Source organism: Chanodichthys erythropterus, chromosome 5 (genome assembly GCF_024489055.1).
Source record: "Chanodichthys erythropterus isolate Z2021 chromosome 5, ASM2448905v1, whole genome shotgun sequence".
In the NCBI taxonomy this organism is placed as follows: domain Eukaryota; kingdom Metazoa; phylum Chordata; class Actinopteri; order Cypriniformes; family Xenocyprididae; genus Chanodichthys; species Chanodichthys erythropterus.
In genome coordinates, this window is record NC_090225.1 from 23,662,414 (window position 1) to 23,686,739 (window position 24,326).

Genomic DNA, 24,326 nt, shown 5'->3' on the forward strand with positions numbered 1-24,326 from the left:
TGTAACAGAATGCACATAAAGCCAGAGGAATAAAAACATTCCATAGAAAATAAGACTGCGTGTTTATTAATGAGTCTCATGGAGAACATGGTACAAAAGCAGTTACAGGCCTTGAATGCGCACAGACACACACGCACACACACACACACGCACACAAACAGTAAGTTTTTGGGAATTACTAACACTTCTAACCAAATGACAAATCAGCTGGGAAAGGCCAGTATGAGTGTCTACACATACAGGATGTGACATCACTACAAAACACTGCAGTCCCCTTATGGCTGATCGCTGTGGTCGATTTGAAAGGAATTGCTCTTGTGACGAAGCCCTTCCTGTGTGGACCTGGTTTGGTTGATGAGAGGACCTGAATGAGAGCAGGAGGCGTGATTTACAATAGAACATTCGGACCGCAGCGCTGTGTCCCTAAGTACATGAGTTTGGGACACAGCCCGACGGTTGTCCCGACCAGCCCAGAAGAGGAGGGGGAGGGGTCAGCAGGACAGGGTCATAAGGTCACAGGATTGTGAGTTTGAGTCCTCTGCTTCTCTGTAACAGTACTGCCCTAAAGTGCAAAAAAGGCTCACCGCACACTATTAAGACACACAAACTTGACACTGGTCCACACCAAACACTCTACAACAGTGTGTGAATCCGGTGGGTCTCAGACTGAGATTGTCAGTACATACATCAGCAACTGGGGCGCCGAGGTGTGAAGTGAGGGCAGATATGTTACTCTGTACAGAATACTTGGTGCACACGCGCACACACACGAACGGAGGCGCTGTCTAGACATTTGTTCTAAGCATGGTCAAGGCGAATGCTTTCAGACACTTAAATTTTGTTCAGTACTGATATTGAAGGCACATTAAGAGTCTGGAGCGAAAATCACGAGTCGTAAGTATCGGTGGTGGGGCGTGGCTTGTGATGAATCGATGAGTACGCCTTTGAGGGGAGGGGTTAAGACATCATATTGGCTTTAAATAGTGTGAGGAAAAAACCCTCACCAAAATGTCAAGAGTTCACCTGAAGGGTACAATCTCTGGTCAAGGTCACGGCTGTGAGTTAAAGGCAACTGAAGAGAGGCGTGCTGAGGGTGTTCGGGTTGAACCCTGGTTGACCTTTGACGTGCAACCAAATAAACATCCACAGCAGAGTCCGATGGTGGTGAAAGGCCTCGGAGCAGCATTTTCATTAGAGAATGTGCTGTTGATGAGCACATGACCTTGCGTAGCTCTGCATGCTGAACGTGACAGAAGTGAAAAAAATGAGTGACGATCACATTCCTCAAGAGCAATGACCATCTTCAGGTTTCGACTAGCATCAGATTGTCTGGATCCAGGTTAAACATTGTTAAAACACACTCAAACACACACACACACTCGCGTCTCTATTTTAGGGTGGGATGCTCTTATTCGTTGCTGTCCCTGTTGTCGACTAGCGAGAGAGTGTGTAGTGATGGCTGTGAGAGAGTGTGTGTTGATTGAGAGAGTTCTCTCTTGTAAGTCTTGGGCGGCAGTTTTGGCAGCGCGGGGGTGGAGTTGTGGCGAGGCGGTATGGGAGGGGCTGGAGTGGGTGGGGGCAGGTGGACCAGAATGGGCTGACTGAAGCTGGGCGTGCAGGGGCGGCGAGGCACGCGTGGAGAAGGTGTGCCAGGGGGCGGAGCACGGGGAGAGGGCGTGCCGGGCGGGGTGTTGGGAGTGCTAGGTGAGTTGGTGAAGTCCCAGTGGAAACGGTTCCCTGGGGGTGGCTGCACGTTCACCGGGTAGTTGATGAAGATCTCGGGTGGTCGTTGAGGAATCGGTGGAGGCGTGTCTGGAAGGGGATCACGGGGCGGAGGGGGCGGGGGGCTCGGCAACGGCCCCTCTGTTGGCCCGTTGATCACCGGAACACGTGGCTGCAGGCGAGGAGGAGGAGGCAGTCGTGGTGGAATGGCGGGAGGACTTTCAGACCTGAAACTCTGCACAGAATAGATTGCACTCGTGTGAATGTGATGGCACAACATGATGAATTCAGCCTGTGAAACTGATTTAAAATATCTTAAAGGGTTAGTTCATCCAAAAATTTAATTACTCTCCCTCATGTTGTTCCACACCCTTAAGACCTTTGTTCATCTTTGCACAAATTAATACTTTTTGATCCGAGAGGTTTCTGATACCCCATAGAAAGCAATGCAAGTACCACAAACACGGTCCAGAAAGATAGTAAAGACATAAGACGTTAGAATAGTCCATGTGACTGCAGTGGTTCAACTTTAATGGTTATGAAGCGATAAGAAAACTTTTTGTGCGCAAAAACAAAATTAAAGTTGAACCACTGCAGTCATGTGGACTATTTTAACAATGTCTTTAGTTCCTTTCTGGACCTCGAAAGTGGTGGTTAAATTGCTGTCTATGGACGAGTCATATACCTCTCGGATTTCATCAAAAATATCTTAATTTGCGTTCTGAAGATGAACAAAGGTCTTGCGGGTTTGGAACGACATGAGGGTTAGTAATTAATGACAGAATTTTCATTTTTGGGTGAACTAACCCTTAAAAGCATGAAAATGACTAAAGGAAACATCACTTACTGAAAAAATTAAGGTAATATGATTAACATTCTTTTGGTTTCTATGCCCATTATTTTTTTTTAATTACAAATGCAATGACATTACAGGTATTGCTAAGAACACAAAAAATGAAAGTATCAGTATCATACTCATTCTGGAAAAAAGCGGTATCGGAAAATCCACATAAGGGAATGATTAAAAAACAAAAACTGAGTGTTAGGTTATATTTTGCAGTGAAATAATTAGTTAAAACTTGTAGTTTGTAACTATGTCTCTTTATTTTTAAAACCATGAGTAGCATGTATAGTTCCAAAGTAGCTTCCTCAAAGCAATATGCAAGTTACCTTGGACTCTGAAGAGGTATCTTTCCTACGGGGAGGTAATGGAGGGGGTTTAAGTAGCTCATCACCCATCAACTGGTGTAAACTACCACATGACACAGACTGGGACTCTGACAAAAAGAGAAAATACACAGTCTTACGGTCTGCCACGTAAAAAAACATAAGCAGGAGAGCTCTGCTTGAGGAAAATCATAACACTTACTAGACTGGGGCAGCAAAACTGGAGCAAATATGGTGTTGTTACCTGCAGAAAAACACACAAAATGACATTTAAGTCACATATAACTTTGTTTCTAGCCGATTCTTTTTCTGAGCTGCCAATCCCTTCTCTCACCGTAGGAGCTGCTCAGGTCATGCTCCATGAACACAGAGTTGAAGTCAGAGCTGGCAGACTGTGGAGGGGTGGGTGTGTTTGGAGAGGTTGGGAGAGAAGGAGGAGTTTCAGGTTCCGTTTCTGCAATACTTCTGAAGGTGATTTTGTGAGCTGGTTCTCGTTCTAATGGCACTGGATGACCTTTCAGCGTTCCTCCTCCTCCTGACGCCTGCCGCACCGGCCGAACGCCGGGAGACTTCAGAGAATATGTAGTCTTTCTGGGCTATATGACACAACACATTCAGTTGCAAAACATACCGTGTAAACTTAAATACCTCACTTTAGCCACAGTGAAAAGGAAACAACTAGTACTCTCCTTTTCTCACAACTCTAAGTTCATTTAAAAGGAACACTCCACTTTTTTTGAAAATAGGCTCATTTTCCAACTCCCCTAGAGTTAAACAGTTGAGTTTTACCGTTTTCGAATCCATTCAGCCGATCTCCGGTTCTGGTGGTACCACTTTTAGCATAGCTTAGCATAGTTCATTGAATCTGATTAGACCGTTAGCATCGCGCTTAAAAATGACCAAAGAGTTTTGATATTTTTCCTATTTAAAACTTGACTCTTCTGTAGTTAAATCGTGTACTAAGACCGACGGAAAATGAAAAGTTGCGATTTTCTAGGCTGATATGGCTAGGAACTATACTCTCATTCCTGCGTAATAATCAAGGAACTTTGCTGCCGTTCCATGGCTGCAGCAGTGCAATGATATTATGTAGCACCCGTGAGCCCCTGCTTGCACAGGGAGCGTGCCTTGCAACCATGGAGACGTTTGTGAGAAACGCTGCGTAATATCATTGCACTGCTGCAGCCATGATACGGCAGCAAAGTTCCTTGATTATTATGCCTGAATGAGAGTATAGTTCCTAGCCATATCAGCCTAGAAAATCGCAACTTTTCATTTTCTGTTGGTCTTAGTACATGATTTAACTACAGAAGAGTCAAGTTTTAAATAGGAAAAATATCAAAACTCTGGTCATTTTTAAGCGCGATGCTAACGGTCTAATTAGATTCAATGAACTATGCTAAGCTATGCTAAAAGTGGTACCGCCAGAACCGGAGATCGGCTGAATGGATTTGAAAACGGTAAAACTCAACTGTTTAACTCTAGGGGAGTTGGAATATGAGCCTATTTTCAAAAAAAGTGGAGTGTTCCTTTAAGATGTTATTTAACTAATTTAAGACTGCTTTTATGAGGATACTCGACAAAACGGGTATTTTGGCATAATTCTATGTGTTTTTGTTTGTTCAAGCAAGATATTTCGATACTTTTTCACATCTTTCTGTGTACACAACACTCACAGATGGCGCGTTCTTGTTCATCTTGTGGCGCTTGAATGGTTTAAAAGCATTTGCGTAAATAAGAGTGTGATCATATAATGTAACGCTGGCCAAATTATGACGGGGAAAAATTTATTTGATTATTAAAATAGATGAATTTAGACACCATCCTGATTCATCTCTAAACTATGACATACAGTGTTTTTAACAAAAACTCACAAATCTGGGTGGCTGTTTGCAGTTCCGTGGTTCGATCTCTAGAGACTTGTTGAACAGGTAGTCAGAAAACTCCTTCTCGCTCATGTTTTCCATTGGATTTAGATTCTCAAAAAACCTCTGCAAGAAAAAAAAAAATCTCAACTATTAAACTCATGAGAATGAGAGAGGGGAATAGGAAAACAATGTGAGTAATTGATGATCATAAACCTTTATGTCGTGTTCTACTTTGAGGCAGTAGGGTTGGTTCTGGTACTGCTGGATTTCTCCAGTGATTTCTGCTACTTTGCGTCTTTTGCTAAAGTTGATCAGTTCTTTTCCGTCACGCTTCAGGAAATCTGGATTCCCCTCTTCAGTCTTCAAAATGTTAGTTAGGTAGATTCCTGAATACACAGAACAGACAGGAAACACCACATGTGTGAACACACTTGTACACTATTATTCAAAAGTTTGGGGACAGTATGATTTTTGTTTTTAAAGAAGTTAATACTTTTATTCAAGGACAAATTAAATTGATCAAAAGTGACAGTGAAGACATTTATAATTATAATGTTCAAATAACTTTCTATTTATCCAATCAGTTCCCACAATTTTTTTTTTTTTTTGAAGTCAGCTTTGCCATCATAGGAATACATTATATTTTAAAATATATCCATACAGGAAAAAAAAATATTAATTTTAAATTGAAATAATATTTCACAATATTACTGTTTTACTGTATAAATGCAGCCTTGGTGAGCATAAGAGACTTTTTTCTTTACCAACCCCAAACTTTTGCACAATAGTGTAATTGTATATATGCTAATTTGTTACAAGCAGCTCTTTCTCTAACCGAAGAAAGGTACACAAGGTGGGTTGATGGATTTGAGCTTGGCGAGGTATTTTTTAAAATGATCCTGACTAAGTTCAACAGCTTCCTCTAGAATCCTCCTCTTCCTCTCAGGCACAGCCTACAAATAAGAAACAAAACCACATATATTTTACCATTATTTTCTGTTACCATTATATTCACAATTCAGATTCACATTGTGAGTGCATTCAATAATAAATGAACAGGTCACCTCAAACGTGTGGTCCAGACGATACACCGGTACTGAGTTGATGGCGCTTACAATCTCCAAAACTCCATTAAAGTTATTGAGCTCTTGAAACACCTGCAGGATCTCAATAATACGAGAGAATACAGCAACCCTCTCATCCACGTTTTCAGCCTCGACTATACACCTGAGAAACAAAGATTTAAAGCACTTACAAAATTTAAAACATTGAGACCGGAGATGACTTTTTTTCTGCGAGATAAAATGTGTGGTTTTGTTCACAGAAATGATGCAATTGGCTAAGGGCTAGTCACTCACTTCTCAAACCACAGTGTGAGGTTGGTTGTATGTCTGATCATCCTCAGCAGATTGGGAGAATTCTTTTCTTTATCTTCCTTTGTCCAAACACTTCCTACCAGCTCAGATGGACGAACAGCTCTGTGCATAAAAATGTACAACAGTTAATTAAGTCAGTACTGTCTTTCTTACTAATGCCTAAAGCTCTGATTGGCTCACCTGTACAGATCAGACTCTAGGAGTGTTAACTGACGAGCAATTTCTATTGGATGAAGAGTCATGAGGTCAAAGGTGTCGACCTGCCCGGGACGGCTGATGTGCCATTCGATAGGAGGAGGTGGGCTCTCAAAGGTGATGTTGTGACTAATGCCATTAGATTGAGTTTGTATCTTCCGTCTCATGATCTTACTGATGGACTCCACCCACTTACGCATCGATTTACCTGAAAACAGAACATCCTACATCAGTTTCTGATATTATGTGTCTCATTAAGTATGCATGCAAGTATGAAGATCTGCAGCAATGTATGTCAATGGGTGTATAAGTGTGTGTTAAGAGTGTTTGTACATACCTCTAAGCTGTGTGGTGCTGGTGAGGTATTCTTCAAGTCTTCCGCAGAGTTCGGGATCATTCTCAAAGTCATAAAAGTGATGTTCCACCCACTGACGGAATACATTCAGAACCCTAACGACACACACAGACATCAGACCGACATGCTCACTGTGGTGACCTGATATACAACAGCACACTGACTGAAATGAGCACAAAGAAGATGAAGCAACAACAGGATGCATGCGAGTCTTACAAAAACAAGCCCACAAAAAAAAGAAAAAAAAAAAAGAAAAAAATGAACAAATGAGAAAAACATATAAATCCACTTGGGTTCAAAAGTTTGTGGTCAGTAAGATTTTTTTAAATGAATACTTTTATTCAGAAAATACCTACTAAATCAAATTAATGGATTAAAATGTTCCATAGTGACTGTAAAGACTTTTACATTGTTTCAACAAATTTCTACTTCAATTAAATGCTGTTCTTTAGAACTTTCCATTCATCAAAGAAAGTTAACAACTAAATATTAGGCAGAACAACTGTTTACAACAATGATGATAGAATTGTTTCTTGAGCATCAAATCAGCATATTACATATGATTTGAGACTGGAGTCATGATGCTAAAAATTCAGCCCTGCCATGACAGGAATAAATTACATTATAAAATATTCAAATAGAAAACAGTTATTTTAAATTTTTATATCATATATGAGTGTGCTTGGCAGTTGAGAATGTGTGTTTGATTTACCTGAGTTGGACAGGCTGCACGTATTCTCTGCGGAATCTCTGAAGCTCAGCTGCCATTGGTTGCTCTCCGTTCCAGAGTGCCTCTCGGTCTGCTTCTGATGGCTCAGGCTCTGGAATCTCAATCCTGAATCATCACGAGGAAACAAGTACAACTAAGTTACCTGCATCTACTGTACATCCTAACATGAAAGGCAAACACGACAAGAAAAATCGGCCAATGTTATGTTGACAAACAAACTCCCTGACTTGCATGTCAACATTTTAGGGTTGAAGAAGCACTGTGAAAAATTCTACAGAATTCCTTTTTTCTCATTGGCTGATGCTTCTCTAATCCAAATGTTTGCTCAGCAGTGTAATGAAACTCTTGTGCCAAGACTTAGTGCTCTAATGAGTCTGATGATGGAACTGATTTTAAAACGAATCTATTTTTGGTTGCAGACTCAAAAGCTCCTTTGACAGTGACAAATCATAACAGAACATTTGCATACAACAGCATGGCAGAGGCCAGAGACTAAATAAAATGCTACAAATGTGTAGAACTTTTTGTGACCTTTACTTGAGTGCAGAATTTTTTGAAAGCCTCACCACATCAAAGACTTGATTTTTGTCTGAACATGTGTATGAGATGGAAGCGTATGTGTTCTTTACCTTTCAATCAGTAGTGTGAGCAGGTCTTGTGGTTTACAGAAAGAGCGGTATGTAGTCAGAAACGTACGCACAAAATTTGGGTCTGTAAGAAAAAGAGGAAATGTACATATAAATATACTCAGGAACCAAAACAACTAAAGAAACACACACTGTCAGTCAAGAGTTTTGACACACTTGACAGAATGTTTGTCACAATCTTAAAAACATTTTAAGGGGGATTCTTGTTCTGTACCTGCGTACATGTGGTAGGTCAGTCTCTCAATGAGCTTGACCACTGTCCCGGCTTTAATAATGGGGATTCCAGTCTTGCTCTGTGCTCCCTCCTCAAACACTATGTTCTCTTCAGAGTCCTGGATGGCAAACCGGTAGACATCTGGTGATGGCAGCCTCAGTGGTTGTGCTTGTTCCTCACGGTGCAGGACGGTGTCTAGCATGCGGTCCAGAGTGGGCCGGTACTGCAGCGTGACCAGTGCAGCCATCCACGCGCTCTTCTCTTCTGCCGAACGCGCGCCAAACACGGCACTGCTTTCTTCACGGCCTACCAGCTCAAATGCGTGACGAAACTCTGACAAATCTTCGCGGTCTACGATGCGATACTTGCGTAACACAAACTTCTCTTTCAGACGAAACTCCGCCGCACTTCCAGCCCCTGGCAACCGGGAGCTCTGGTTGGCTTTGCAGCTTATCATGAGGCCGTCGAACAGGAAGTTGTGCCGTTCGTGCTTGGCACCAGCCCGTACGAGTGCCCCCTCCAGGATGAACTGGCTGCAGCACTGCCCGATATCTCTGCCTTCCCAGCCATCAATACTCTTCTGGATGTCGTTCATACGCTTTATTGCTGCCTGCTTACTTCGAGATGCACGACTATATAACCGATATAAGGGCTCCCTAAAAGAGAGTCACAAGAATGAGAGATGAAAACAAAAGTGTTTGGTACAGAGACATAGTTGTCCAAGCCCTGATGTTTCTGTTACCCTTGTTTGCGCCGTGGTTGGTGTTTAGCATATATGCGTTCAATGCTGCATTGTAGGTTGATCAGTGCAGTCTGAGCCTGTTTTAAACACTCTCTGTCATCCTGGTCTTCACTGCACTCCTGCAATTGCTACAGAGACAATGATACAAAAACCTCAAATAACAGAGTACATATCTATGTTACTGATTGAGTGAGAATATGTTTAGTACTTACCTGTAACAGTTCAAAGTAGTGCATACAGTGGTAAACTGGAACCATCATCAACTGAGGAAGCACATACTGCACTGCCTCCTTAAAACCCTCTGCAATTGACTAAACACACACAAACATTCCACATGAGACAGAACATCTGAGCTCACGCCTGCAGAGATAAAGGCTTTGATTCCACCGCCCTCCCTATCTCTGACCCCACAGGTCTCTTTTCAGATTGTATTACTTGCCTTCAAAATGTGGTTCATATGATTTCCTAGTTCAACTAATGAAGGAGCAGGTTGTCTTTATAAGCTCAACTATAAAAGAAGTGTTTTAAAGTGCAGTTAGAGGCACTTTTTAAAGTGAAGCAAATATGACTGAAACTGATCCATACAGTTAACAGTGTTATTAACAAAAACTTACTAAACTAAAATAAATAAGAATATAAGATCAAAAACTTAAATATTTTAACTTTGTTTTTTTTGTTTTTTAAAGAAATGCTGCCTTCACTAATTGAAAAAAGTTGAATTATTAAAAATACTAAAACTGAAATAAAAATATTAAACAAAATAAATAAGACAGAGAGAGAGAGAGAGAGAGAGAGAGAGAGAGAGAGAGAAGATGTGGTACTGGTGAAACACCTGTTATTTTCAAATGACAGATATGATATTGATATGATATTCTGTGTGGATTCATTTACTCATCTAACCTACATGCTATAGTGAATACATTTTTGTATTTTATAGTGAATTTCCCCCCATTATAAGCCTGCAGGAATGAGTAAAACTATGCACAATACCAACAATCCCACGCTGAAATTCAGGACCTGTATGGTAAAAAACGGTTGGTCGAGTGAATCAATCAGTGATGGTGCTGACCTGAAAGTGCAGAGCAACAGTGGGGCGGGACATCAGAGAGTTGAAATGTTGACAGAATTCTTTAGAGAGGATGTCCTGAGAGAGTGTCTCATATGGATCAAACGCCTGCTCCTGTTCACAACAGTCACATACACAAAGATTTCTAACAGCACAGTAATGCACTCCAGAAGTTGTGAATGATCGTTCTCATTTGTGAACTTTCATGAGTGTCTTTATCTGTACCTCAGCAAGGTCTTCGAAGCAGCTGCCCACAAGGGGGTGTGGACTCCCATCAGCTGTCATTTCTACGGCATCCTCAATAAGACCCAACAGTTTAACGGTTAACTCGTGAACCTCTAGAATATTACTGAATGCCAGCTCCACATCCTAAACACATCACAGAGAGATAAAACTGAGAATAAAGAGAGTGCAGAGAGCGAATCCCTGCAAACTGATGTCAGTATGAATGCTCAATATAGACAACCCATGTTCTGATTGGTCAGAAGAACACACCTGAGTGGAGAAGAGTTTGCTATTGGACATAAAGGCTTGTCGGAATACTTTGATGATGAGATCGAGTTCTCGCAGATACTGACGTTCCTCAGCGATCTCCAGACGCACCAGATCATCATATGTGAGCACACCAGAGGAAGACACCTCTTCTACACTCTGAGACACCAGCCCCATCTCCTCTTCCTGATCGAACATATCCATTAACACCTGAAGGCACACAAAAGCACTATTAGGGCTCTTAATTCATAAAAATAATTACTTGGAACTACTCTACTACAATTTATGTTATTTTTTTATTGGTCTTTGAGTTCAGACCTGTTGATTCAAAATAATCTTTCGTTATTTCTTTAGTGTAATGGAGCGAAGCAGCTTGGGATGAAATATTAATATTTGCTGTTAAAAATAATAATAACAATCATTATTATTATTATTATTATTATTAGAGATGCACCGATACTAAATTTCTCCACCGATACTGATAGCGATAAGTGATATCTACTGATACCGATACCGATACAGATAGTTTCGGGGTTCTGCCTTTTATACCTTCATTTAAATTAATAATAATTTCATTATAATTAATAATAATTTTTTTTTTTATATTATATTTTGAAAGAAATGCAAATAAAAACTTTATTCTCTCCATTTCATCAACTTGTTTCAGAGTAACTGGTATTAGAGTTATAACTTTCTGAATGTTATTAATTCATATAATTACTATTAATATTGAACATCAAACTGGTTTCTTATCATTTTCTTTACACAAAGCCCAAATTCAGTGCATTTTCCTGCCCTCTTTTGATGGACAGTATATATCGGCCCTGACTATCGGCTTTTTTTAAATTGATTACTGGCCGATATATCAGTGCATCTTTAATTATTATTAATCATAATAATGATAATCATAATAATATCACATACCCTTGTAGAGCATAATGATTGTCTGTCAATATCAGTAAGCCTCACAAAACTTCAGTTTGGTTTTAGATAACAATATTGTTAGGATATGAAAGTAAAAAATATACTAAGTAAAAAACATATGAAACCAGCATGAATAAAAAAAATTATTTCTCATAACTTGACATTTCTTTGCATCTTCCAGGACTTTATTTTTTACTGACCCTAGAGCCACTAACAACAGGTTTCAGATTTGATGAACTTCATGGATAATTAAATTCAGTGTAACAAAGACTGCAAATGACTTAATTGCTGTTTCTTAATAGCCCATCTTGATTTAATTTATAATTTAATTAGGCATTAAAAAGGCCTTTCTCCATGTTTCAGACACAATAGAATGAAACAGTTATGACAGTCCTATAAACTGTCATAATTAAAGGTGTAATATCACAATTTACTGATTTAGTGGGTTTTTTTTTACTCGTAACATCCTTTCAGGAAACAAAACATTTCTATACACACACAACGAAATCTCTCTCTCTCTCTCTCTCTCTCTCTCTCTCTCTCTCTCACACACACACACACACACACACACACACACACACACACACTTCTGACCTTGTCAGCACACATGGAGACGGTGATGTCCTGCTGGCTGATCTCATAATGCCGAATGTTGCTCACGTAGTTTCCAGCCAGCTTGAGGATGTCGGCTGAGATATACTCCAACACAGCAACAATATACAGACACACATGATAGTCGATCTTATAGCCCAGCACCTCCTGCACACACAAACACCAGAGACATGTTACTCTGTGTGATAGTATGTAAATGTTGTAGATTAATTAAGAAGTGTTTGAGTGTTTCGCACCTTCAGTAGTGGATGTATCTTATCAACTGGCAGCAGCAGTGGGTTCCTTCGCTTGCGCTTCTCTATTGCAGCCTGAGCGTCTGACATGGCCCATTTATCGATGGGATTCGGGAACGTCTTCTGAACACGATCCTGTGAACATACATCAAGCCAAAGGTGAAAAGACCTCCCTTTTTTTATTTTATTTAATATTAATGGTCTGTAGTGTTAATGATGGGCAGCATAACCAAAATCTTATATCATTTAATTATATATGACTGTAACAGTATATTACAATACATTTATTTTAGGTGTGTGACGAGATCTTGTGAGATTAAAATGATCAATTTGTGGAAAGGAGTTCAGTTAGGAGGTCAAAGTTGTAGAAGCTCATAAATCATGTACAGTAAGGTCTGAAGAGACTCATGAAATCATACAGGATAGTTGAGATTTTCTCAGTGGAGATTGTGGCAAAACCTTTTACAGTGCTTGAGTATTGTGGTCTTTTACTGCATATGATAATTCATTCTCAAGTAGAACTGAAATGACATTCATTACAAGGTGATTACTTAAAACATTTCAAATGCACCTGCAGACTATTTTTCTAGTCACGTATTTCATCACTGAGGATTTTCTAAAAATACTGTGTAAAAATCTTGTCTCGTGAACTCAATCTCGTGTCTCGTCACATACACAACTTATTTTGATCAAAATTTAACTATATTAAAAAGGATTTGTTGTACCATGTGATAATGCTTATTTTTGGATAACCCAGGTAATTAAATACTGCAATGAGATGAATAATTCAGGTGAAGCTTTTTTTCCATTTAATATATATATTATATATATATATATATATATTACACACACTCCAGATTTTTACATTACTCCATCTTTCTTCATTGCTGTCACACGTAAAAAATTTAAAGCATTCCTGCCTACTAATATTTACATAAATATATCAATATGTACAGCAGCACAACACATTTGTCCCATATAGTACACTATATACCATAATACCGCCCATCCCTGGTGTGTGCGTGTACCTCCACATCAGCTATTGTTCTGGGCTGTGTGACACACAGCTTGTTCAGGAGCTGTAGTATGAGTGCCTCAATGTGTTGGAGTGCGTCTTCTTTAGCCGACAGGTTTGGATGTACTTGTAACTGCACCTGCACATTTAAAAACAGAACAATGTTATACAGGGAACCACAGATGCATTTGAATGGGAAGACAAAAGCACATACAAAGATTAAAAGAAAAATAGACCACATCTGATCGTGGATCACAGATCTCTCACACATTTATAAGAAATAAAACACAAGATGCTAAACTGTTACAAAGGCAGCATGACATCATCTGGCATATGCATGGTGATCTGCACACACCTTTTCGGCTCTCAGTTTGGTGGACAAAAAAAAAAAAACTCTCTTTCCCATTTTATCCCCCTCCCACCTTACTGGGCTGTGTCCCTAAATAGGAATGCAGTCTGTTCAGGTACTGTGGCAAAACCAGTTATAGAAAAAGCCAGAAAGAGTTGCAGTCTACAATAAAACACAGCATTTATGTTACGACAGGTGAAAGGTTAAAGGTGAGCACAGGTTTGAATACAGATTTAATTCACTTCTGCAGTCCAACTGTGAAATACTGACTGAAAACACAAAGCAAATGTATGCATGCACATGCACACACACACACACACACACACACAAATACACAGATGAGAGATGGCTTGTGCTCTCTGCTGTAGTGTCTGGTTACATGCTGTCCTCCATTAGGCACTGAGAGCTACTCTACTGGGACCCCACAACACACATACACACACGCAGATACAAACACACACTCTACCCCTCTGTCTTCTCCAGGGATGGGGGGATGATAGTAGCAGACAGAAAAGTATTGATGTGGAGAATGGGAGAGTAGGCAGAGAAAATGAAAGATGTGAGCGCTAGCGAGTGTACATCCAGAGTGAAAAACATAAAGGATGAGATTTAAAAGCGATGCTCTGTATATTTACGTCTTGAAACTGTAGGTTTGGATGAATAATATAACTGACACAGAACAGCTCTGGGAATAGTACAGCAATTATCGTTCACTATTTCAGATTAAGGTTAATTATTCTTGCTTTATGTGAATCAGAATGAATTAAAGGGTTAGTTCATCCAAAAATGAAATTCCATTATTTACTCATTCTCATGTTGTTCCAAACCTGCTTGACTTTCTTCTGAGAAACATTTTGAATTATGTTGGTTACCGTTAACTTCCACTGTATGAAAAAACAAACAAACAAAACACAAAACTGAGACATCTATCAAAATATTTTCTTTTATGTTCAACAGAAGAAAGATACATACAGGTCTGGGACAACATAAAGATAAGCAAATGATGACAGAATTTTCATTTTTGGGTTATCAATCCCTGTAAGCAATAATCTGTGAATATGTTGTTTATTATGTGTCCGAGTGAGTCACTCACTTCACATATATTTCTAAGGGTTTGTTTGTTTGTAATCAAAAATCATTTTCAGCATCAGATCAGATGCAGCCTAAATCTTTTTCTCACAACCACAAACATTCACATTCACACACACACACCATCTGCTCCAATAGTCTCCTGATGGTGCTGAGATATTTTCCTTGCTGTAGTGAGAAGACGGGAAGGAGATTTGGAATACATTTGCCATTTATTCTGGCAAGGGAAGCCCTGGGATCACTCAATCATAGAAATAACAGTGCATGATAGTTACACATTGGACTGCTTGGTCAAAGGTTAAAGCACCATCAAAAAGTAAGAGCCAACCACTGAACTCCAACTAGACGTGGACATGACAAGCCATGTCAAAGTGAGTGTGTGTCAAGCATGAAACCGTAACTGTAAGGTGTTAAGACCGTGGTCAGTGGTAAATAAACATTGTTTGCATCTTGCAGGGCTGCATCCTTCAGGAACATCTCAAAACAGACACTATCTACAGCTGTGCAAATCTCCATACGGGGAGAACTCCGGGTTTCGGTTCTGCAGAAGTACTAATTCAAACTTACTCATTAAGCTACAGAGATTCAATATAAACATTGAGAAAAGTGCGAATGAGGGACCGAACAGGGTCAGTACCTTTCGCAGTGCCTGCACGAACAGGCCTCGCCATCTCGCGCTGTTCTCCTCGCTGGAGCTGAAGTCGTGCTGCATGCCTGCGGCCGCCGCGCGCGCTGCTCTGCATCGGCCCCGCGCGCTCCCAGCACCGGGAACAACCACCCAACTTTAGCCGCTCTTGCGGCGTGCACACACTCAAAACAAACTCAAACTCTATCACATTTACGGGCCAGTAAGGATTTTAGACACGTGAAACACCTCATTCTGCGGCGGAAAACTGTTTGTAATTAAAATTAAGCAGTTTCAACGAGTGCAAAAGTGTTCGCGTCTCTGCCCTGTCAGCCGTTGGAGCGTCGCGGGTGTCTCGCGCAGCGCTCGTGCGCTAATTAGCCGCTAACATACATCCGAGATTAGCCGCACATGCTAGTCGGGCAGTTCGCCCAGCTGCTCCTCAAACAGGACATCCGATGTCATGTCTTTCACAGAGGGGGAAATGTTAAAAAAGAGGCGTTGAGCGTCGTCAGGCTGGCGTTCGTCTCGCGGTGTTTTGCCTGCGGTTAACAGCAGCACATCTGGCGGCGCGCGGCGGCTCTTTGGCCTCGAGACTCCTCATGAAGCGCGCGAGCAGGAGTTCCTCCAGCGCGAGACTGTCATGTTGTGAGAGTCCGTCTGCTGGGCATATTCCAGTCACACAAGCGACGTCTGAATCCGTTATAATACGACGAAAAGTCGGGGAGCGCCTAATGTCTTTGTTTTTGTTGTTGGCAACGTCCCGATTCAACTCCGATGTAGTGCGCTCGTGTCCATGACGGTGTAATCACAGCTGCTCACTGCGCGCGCTTCCCGCATCTGCGCAGCCCGGAGGGAGGGATCGCCCGCTGTGTGCGAGCGAATAAGCGCAGCAACGTAGCACATACATGAGATGTCTTATTTTGGCACAAACACACTCAAGCGTTTATTCCAGAAGTACTTTAACAGTGAAACGATTGTATTTGCCCTTCGGTAAACAGCACTGAATAATCATAAATACGCAGCGTAACGCCTTGACACTAGTATTTCCAGATATAATTTTTGAGTTATTTTACTTAATATAAATCTAAAAATCCCCCAAATTTCCAGCCAGCCACTGCCATCGTGTGGTCAATAGCGACACGGTCACGTTAGAAATCATGTAAACACTTTTTCTTGGGGAAATTTCAGTTCATGTTGCCTTGAAAAACCTGGATGTATGAGTTGCGTGATATTTACTTTTTTATTGTTGTGCCAATCTCTAAAAATATTTTATCAGGAAGAAATTTCAAAAACATTTAAAAAGTAATTCAATAATATTAAGTAACATTACATGTTAAACTAACATAATGCTTGAAAGGCAGAAAACAGCTAAAACAAATTTCCTTGACATTATTATATGTTTTATATTGTTTCTGAATAACTTAATTGCTTCAGAAATCAGAGGGTAGAAATCATTTGAAAACCCACCAGCTAAAAGAGAGCTTTATTTTTTACAAATTCAGATATGGAGTGAACACATTCTCTTAAGAGGCAGCTGCCTTTGTAAATTATTTTAAGGCAGTTATTTTCCCTTATAAATCATTAGATTTACAAAGACATAATAACAGTTTACCAACATTTCCTAAAATCCGCATTATTTTCAGAAGACACATAAGAAAAGAGCACCAGAAATCTTTTTTTACGTTATTACTGTTCCACACCACTATAAAAGTTTCATTCTATAATTATTCTTTTACACTCTGAATTAAAGTATAAGAATGAGAGTGTTATCATGGCGATGGCAATGTCATCTGAGGTATGTCTACAGCTGAAATCTTTTCTCCAGCTCATCAGCAATCATCTCAGCGATGGCCAGAGAGGAGCTTGCAGCGGGTGACGGTGCATTGCGTACGTGCAGAACACGGCTGCCCAGCTCCCCCTTCCCACCGTCAAACACAAAATCATCCACCAGGTTTCCTTCAGCATCCAATGCCTGTGCACGCACACCCGACGGCCCCCTGCACAAGCCAAGAAGAACAACATTTACAAACGGGACAGTACGTGCAGGGCAAAAGCACGATTTGAGAGTGACTGTACAGCAATAGAGGTGATAAATGAGATTAAGCATGACCCTTGTGGAGTGTTTGTACCTGAGGATATCACTGGGGCTCAGTTCAGGTATGAACCTCTGCAGAATCTTCACCTGAGCACTGGTGAACACACCTCTATACATCTCCCCCATTCCATACACAATGTTCTTCATTACCAGCCTCTGAAGACCCCTACACACACACACACACACACATGAACACAAGTAAAAGGAGCCTTTCTGTCTAAGTAACAGTCAAGAAACTATCTTAAATGCACACCCATATGTATTTAAAGGAATATTCAAGGTTCAGTAAGCTCAGCATTTTGGAGTAATGTTGATTTCTATAAAACCTTATTTCGACTTATCCCTCGTTTTCTTAACCCTTGTGCGCCGACTGTAAAAGTAACAAACAGGTCTATAGAGGACAAAAATGTCCATGTCCAAGAACTGTCATAAAAATTTAAAGTTTGTGAGCACAGACTTAAATTTGGTCTCATATTAAAGAAGACCCTTGGCAAATTGTTGAAATAAAAAGTGAAACAAACAAAAATGTTATAGAGGTTTAAGGTTATGAAAATTATTTATGAACAATATTTTGTATAAAATATATATTTTATGAAACATGCTGAAAAAAAACTTTCAATAAGATTTAGTTTGGGTGCAGTACCACATTTTCCCCATTAGATGCCAGCAAAACTCCACTGGTACACACAGTGGTTGGATTTGTCATTTGCCAGTAGTTTTTCTCTCTCAAATATTACGCACACACACACTTTTTTTTTTTTTTTATCACACACATACAAACCACACTGTGACATCCACACCCACACAATTATAGCATAATTTATCCAACTGGCTCTATAATATGGATGAGCAAAAAACAAGAATAAAGTGAGTATTTGCCTTATAGGCCAAACCTGAGAAAATGTAAAAATAGTAAAAATTTAAAAGTATGGCCTTGCCAACATAATGAAAGCCTATTAACAAAGATTGCATCATTTTATAGTTAAATTGCCCTGGAATTAAAAATAGCAGTTTTTAAGGGTTTCATTGGGGACATATTTGTCCTTAAGGTCCTGAGTGGAACTATTTTGTGTACCTAGTGCAAAACATATTTATTAAAGGGGTAAAATAGTAAAATTCCAATAAAAATACACACTTGTGCCAAAATTTATGCAGTTGGCACTAACACAGGCAAAATTATCAAAAAAACAAAACAGAAAAAAACCCAAAATGTCCATAAGGTCAAGGTTACAAAGAATGGATGTAAATGGGGCCAATTTACTTCATAACCATTTTAAAGCAAAAATGTAAAGTTTATAAAAACACTTACATTCATTTGCCTATTAAACCATTTGAGATGTAAATTGTCTCATTTCCATGGTCGCTTTAGAGTTTTAGGCCATGTCATTTTCATGGCAACAAAGTTGTAAAACTTGATATAACATTACAAAGGTTAGTAAGGTTAGTTACAAAGGTTAGTTTATTTTTGTTTACATCTTGTGGCTGTGCTGTTGAAAGAATTTTAATGTTTACAGACTGGCACTATTCACTTCCATTATAATTGGTTCGTAACAGATTGCTGCCTTTTTTTTTTTTTTCAAAAAGGTGGGGAAATTAATTTTTGTGGTAACCAACATTGTGCCAGAAGTGCTGTTGATTGAGTCGTATCGAACACAGAATATTCTGAAAGAAATTTCTTGTGCTCACTAAGGCTGCATTTATTTGATTGAAAAATACAGATATATTATTACAATTCATAAAAACTGTTTTCTATTTTAATATATTTTAAAATGTAATTTATTCCTGTGATGGCAAAGCTGAAATTTCAGCATTATTACTCCAGTCTTCAGTGTCACATGATCCTTCAGAAATCATTCTAATATGCTGATTTGGTGCTCAAGAAAATATTTCTTGTATTGAAAACAGTTGCTGCTTAATATTTATGTGGAAACATTATTCAGGATTCTGTGATGAATAGAAAGCTCAAAAGACCTGCATGAAATAGAACTATTTTGTAACAGTAATGTCTTTACTGGCACTTTTGATCAATTTAATGCATCCTTGCTGAATGAAACATTAGTGTATATGCCAATGTGTATTAGTATGTACCTGTAGGAGAGCGCATTAAAGAAGTCTTGCGTGTCGAAGTCATAGAGTTTATACCCCTCTCGTTTAAAAGCCAACACCGCGTTTGGGCCCAGCCAGACACTACCGTCCATTCGAGGAGTGAAATGGACTCCAAGAAATGGGAATCGTGGGTTTGGCACCTCGGCACAGAAACAGAGTCCTTAAAGACACATTCTCATATATCTGTGGATTATGTGTTTGTGTGGAGTGTTTCTACTCACAGGGTAGATGTTGCCCCTGACCAGGTAGTTTTTCTCTGGCTTGAGCACCAGGTAATCTCCTCTGAAGGGAACTATACGGGGCTCTGAACTACAGCCAGACATCTCAGACAAACGATCAGAGTAGAGGCCTCCACACGCCAACACAAACCGACACCTCACCTCCTTCCCCTGCACACAAACACAGCCATACTCAGACATACACAAACCCAAGAGATACGTTTCCGAACTGAAATCATAAACAGTTTCTCACCTGTGAGCTTTTGATGATGATGGGATATTTCAGCCCTAAAGGGATGAATACAGTGATATTAAAGAAAAGAAAGAGGTCTGGGAAATCAAACAGGTCACGTGACCCACCTTCAGCACTCCCAGCTGGGCTCTCTGTTGCCACCGTGATGTCTGATGCCTCAAATTCAGTTATCACAGTCCCACCTGCTTCCTGGAAGTCTTCACCGTAGGTCAGAGCTACTAACCGCCAATCAACGATCCCTGTGTATGGAGAGTCCAATGCCATGATGCCCTACAAAAAATTATATCATACATTATTTCATGTACAGTCAGTTCTGTCTGTGCATATTGCACACAAAAATGGCATTGGTTGGCTGAAATCAGCAGTTCTCGGCAGATCTGATTGGCTGGCACTACACAACATCCTGAAGTCTAGGGGTGCACCAGTGAACAATTGAAATTCTGCTTCATTTTCTGAAATAATCTGTGAAATGTTTTTATACATTTTGGATGAACAGAAATCCTGATTACTGAAAGTCACACTACAGTCTGTTTGTAGCTTTATCTATTTAACAAAATAATATCTATAAACAAAACAAACAGTGATTCCTTGCATTTTATGATATTCGGATGGTCTCTTCCTGTCTAAAATTGCCATTTTTTTGTTTTTAAATAATAATAATAATACTTTTATTCAGCAAGAATGCATTCAATTGATCAAAAGTAAATTAAAGACATTTATAATCTTACAAAGATTACAAATTATTCATCTATTCATTAAAAAATCCTGAAAAAAATGTGTATCACAGTTTCCAGAAATATACTGATCAGTATATTTAATATACTTTTGAACATTAATAATAAGAATAAATGCTTCTTGAGCAGCAAATCAGCATATCAGAAAAATTTCTGAAGGATCATGTGACACTGAAGACTGCCGAAAAATGTAGCTTTGCCATCAGCAGGAATAAATTACATTTTAAAATATATTAAAATATAGTTATTTTAAATTGTAATAATATTTCACAATACTACTGTTTTTACTGCATTTTAGATCAAATAAATGCAGCCTGGATGAATAAAAGAGGCTTATTCTTCTTTCAAAAACATAAAAAATTCTTACCAATCCCAACATTTTTAATGTAGTGTAAGTGCGGCTAAACGTAAATTGACTTTACTGAGGTTTAAACACATCATACAACATTTAAATGCATAGATGACAGTCATAAATAGGTTAATAGTTCAGTGTTTGAAACAGCAGGCCTAAGGTCACCTGAACCAGGTAAAGACCTGATGACAGCACTTTTGCAATCTGCGGGTTATTGATCAAACCAATGACTGTGACAAGAGTGGAAAATATGTTCCCTATCTTTCATTAACACACTCACCCTGCAGTACGGCTCTTTCTCTCGGATGGCTTTGGCGTCAATCAGGCGGAGTTCTCGTACATTGTTCTTCTGACCGCGCTCATATAGAGCTTTCAGACGAGGAATCTCCTCTCTCTCCACTGCTACGATAAGCTGAGGTCACACACACATACACACTAGATACTCTCTTTGTCAGGACCAGGATTTGTTCTCTGTGGTGTTAAGGGGCCTGTGCTCATTCTCACCTTGCCACATCTCTTATAAGGGACACCTTTCTTCTGACAGTACTGATATGTCAGCGTGGCTCCACGAACACAAAGCTGAGCCTTCAGAGAGCCCGGTGTGTAGTAAATCCCACTGTGGATCACTCCACTGTTATGACCCGTCTGATGGAGAGCTAGGGGAAGACGTGCCAAAGAAATTAAAATAAAATCAGGATGGATATGAATAAGTATCTAGAACTAATGCACACTCACCAAGCTCTTTCTCTTTCTCCAGCAGGGTAAAGGTGAGGTTCGGGTGCCTGAGGATCAGCTCTCTGGCAGAGGCCAGTCCAACAATTCCTCCACCAATAACGGCCACATCAAATGAGCTACACAACATAATGGTCAATATTGGATATTTAATCGTGTATGCAAATTTCCTGCGTTTTTATGATTTATCATCATCTAACACTCACTCAAAGCTGATGTTTAATAACACTAATATTTTAATATCACTGTTAAATGTAGGCTAATCTGTAGAAAATTGCATAATGAATATCCATTTTTCATATTGTTCATTATAATGCTGTGATGTCTAAATTCACTTGTAGCATGTGAAATGTATGATTTTAGTTTATAAGGTTTGGTTTATTTAGACAAAACAGTTTACAGAGCTGGGTAGTAACGGATTACATGTAATCTGGATTATGTAATCAGATTCCAAAAATCAAGTACTTGTAATTAGATTAAAATACTCGTAATCAGACTAGTTACTTTTTTATGGATTACATGATTACATATTATTTACACACTGGCAGTAAACTGTTCACAATTCATTGATTCTCCTAATTTTCATTTTTTATGTTTATTTTTTTTCATAATAAACCTGCCGCTTATAAACGTTCATGATTCTTCGAGTTTTCCGACGGTGAGGGGGAAATATAGATGAATATATATGAAATATATATATGAATTAATATAATAATATAATAATATAGATAAAATACTTCATGTAGCAGTGATATTGCTGTGAATTTCATGTTTTTCAATATTTGTTTTTGTAATGTTGCTGTTTTCTAAATTTACTTAATTTTAAGTAAACATGTTTGAAAATCATAAGATGTGATTTTGTTTTATTCAGTGTTATTGTCAGCAAACTCTAACAGGTAGGCTACATTAGTGTTAGTATTTTGAAGTATTAATTGTACATTGCACTTTAAAAATAATCTGTTGAGGCTCTTGTTGGTGAATAGAATATATTTTTTGGAATATATATTTTTCTTTGTATCTGTCAAAATTGTACAAGATTATCCAACAATATATGTGACATCAAATAAGGGTTAGCACACAAGTAAGCTAAATGTAATCCAAAAGTAGTCAGATTACATTTCCAAAAAGAGATTATATTACCGATTACAAATTCTGTCATGTAATTTGTAATCAGTAACTGATTACAATCCGTAAGTAACCTACCCAGCTCTGACAGTATAGAACTTTAATTTTAATTTTGTCCTTTACCAGTTATTGGCCAAAAGACGAAAATAATTACCGGTTTATCGGTATCGGCTATGACTTTTAAGGCATAGTTCATCCAAAAAATGAAAATTATGTCATCATTTACCCTAATATCATTCCAAACCTGACTGAGGAACAAAAACAATGATATTTTGAGAAATGTCTTTTTTTCTTCATACAATGGAATTCAATAGTAACCAAAACTGGATACCAACATGCTATAAAAGAATGATGACATTTTCATTTTTTAATATCGGTGCATCTTTAACTGAAGTGTTATTGAATGTACAGAATCACTGTGCAGCCATAATAATAATAGAGATACTACAGCTGAAGTACTTTTAATTGGATTTTTAGTGTGACACTGCAGTCAGAACATGTTCTGTCACTTTAAATACTCCGTACTCTTGTTTTAATGGTGCGTTCAAGTCCTCCTGGGAAGTTCGTATTTACCAGGTGGAAAGTCGTGTTCAGGTGCGTTCAAGTCACTTTCGTCGGAGCAAGATGGCGGTGTACCTTCTCATACAGCAAGGGCTTTACAATCTACTTCCAGAAAATAAAAATAAAAAATCAAAGAATGTGCATCAGGTGTTTTGCTTTTTAATGTTTTTAATTAATTTATGAAGCCACTGTAAGCTTTATAGTTACATATTATATTGTTACATTACAATGATACTATATTTTGTGCAGGGTATTAGTATATTTTGTTGAAAATAAAAAAGCCTGACAATATCTTTGCTAAATAGTAATACCTATAAATATTGTGGTATTCCGCCACGTTTCTCACGTCACGCCCCCAACTCGTAAAAACCGGGGCTTAAAGGAAATCCCGAACTTCCCAGTGGTATTTACGACATTGCGGTTCAGCTTGTAAATGCCATCTTTTCGACGTGACTTAAACGCACCTGTGAGCATTAAGTGCTGTGTTTTTATCCTCACCCGCTGTGATGTGCAGCTCTGCACGCTGCAGACTTTGATCCCTGTGACAGTAAACGCGCGCACACATATCCGGTACCGAAACTTCGTATCATTATTCCACACAGCACGTTTTTACTTTCCTAACAGACTTATTATGATCGTGTGATCATAGTGCTAGACCCTGTCCGCCGGTTCACTTTGACACTTTCGGGTAAAGGAATCTCTCTGCTAGGGCGCTGAAGCGGTCCT

General features: G+C 39.1%; 2 protein-coding genes across 2 annotated transcripts; both read right to left on the minus strand.

Annotated features, from left to right (window-relative positions):
- Positions 1–51: 51 nt before the first annotated feature.
- On the minus strand, positions 52–16,450 carry sos2 (son of sevenless homolog 2 (Drosophila)). The gene is made up of 23 exons (XM_067386646.1): positions 15,434–16,450; positions 13,372–13,497; positions 12,347–12,478; positions 12,093–12,257; positions 10,578–10,784; positions 10,308–10,451; positions 10,086–10,196; positions 9,229–9,327; positions 9,017–9,144; positions 8,275–8,930; positions 8,043–8,124; positions 7,396–7,518; positions 6,666–6,778; positions 6,314–6,536; positions 6,116–6,235; positions 5,822–5,984; positions 5,593–5,710; positions 4,971–5,143; positions 4,764–4,880; positions 3,224–3,485; positions 3,092–3,133; positions 2,893–2,999; positions 52–1,957 (listed from the first exon to the last, which is right to left on the minus strand). The coding sequence occupies exons 1-23, from the start codon at positions 15,506–15,508 to the stop codon at positions 1,409–1,411; spliced, it is 4,035 nt and encodes a 1,344-aa protein (XP_067242747.1). The 5' UTR covers positions 15,509–16,450; the 3' UTR covers positions 52–1,408.
- A 491-nt stretch (positions 16,451–16,941) lies between these two features.
- Positions 16,942–24,318, minus strand: l2hgdh (L-2-hydroxyglutarate dehydrogenase). The gene is made up of 10 exons (XM_067385406.1): positions 24,099–24,318; positions 21,918–22,033; positions 21,687–21,838; positions 21,463–21,594; positions 20,204–20,366; positions 20,097–20,131; positions 19,847–20,014; positions 19,608–19,765; positions 17,554–17,685; positions 16,942–17,421 (listed from the first exon to the last, which is right to left on the minus strand). The coding sequence occupies exons 1-10, from the start codon at positions 24,188–24,190 to the stop codon at positions 17,226–17,228; spliced, it is 1,344 nt and encodes a 447-aa protein (XP_067241507.1). The 5' UTR covers positions 24,191–24,318; the 3' UTR covers positions 16,942–17,225.
- Positions 24,319–24,326: the final 8 nt, after the last annotated feature.

What these genes read in the sequence shown, in the direction of transcription:
- sos2 (XM_067386646.1), bottom strand. Translation starts at nt 15,508, where the DNA reads ATGCAGCACGACTTCAGCTCCAGCGAGGAGAACAGCGCGAGATGGCGA. An exon ending in GAACAATAGCTGATGTGGAG is followed by an intron (nt 12,479 to 13,371) that starts GTACACGCACAC and finishes GTATGTTCACAG; the next exon opens with GATCGTGTTCAGAAGACGTT. An exon ending in CTCACACTACTGATTGAAAG is followed by an intron (nt 7,519 to 8,042) that starts GTAAAGAACACA and finishes GTGATGATTCAG; the next exon opens with GATTGAGATTCCAGAGCCTG.
- l2hgdh (XM_067385406.1), bottom strand. Translation starts at nt 24,190, where the DNA reads ATGATACGAAGTTTCGGTACCGGATATGTGTGCGCGCGTTTACTGTCA. An exon ending in CTTATAAGAGATGTGGCAAG is followed by an intron (nt 21,595 to 21,686) that starts GTGAGAATGAGC and finishes GTGTGACCTCAG; the next exon opens with CTTATCGTAGCAGTGGAGAG. An exon ending in AGCCCCAGTGATATCCTCAG is followed by an intron (nt 17,422 to 17,553) that starts GTACAAACACTC and finishes TGGCTTGTGCAG; the next exon opens with GGGGCCGTCGGGTGTGCGTG.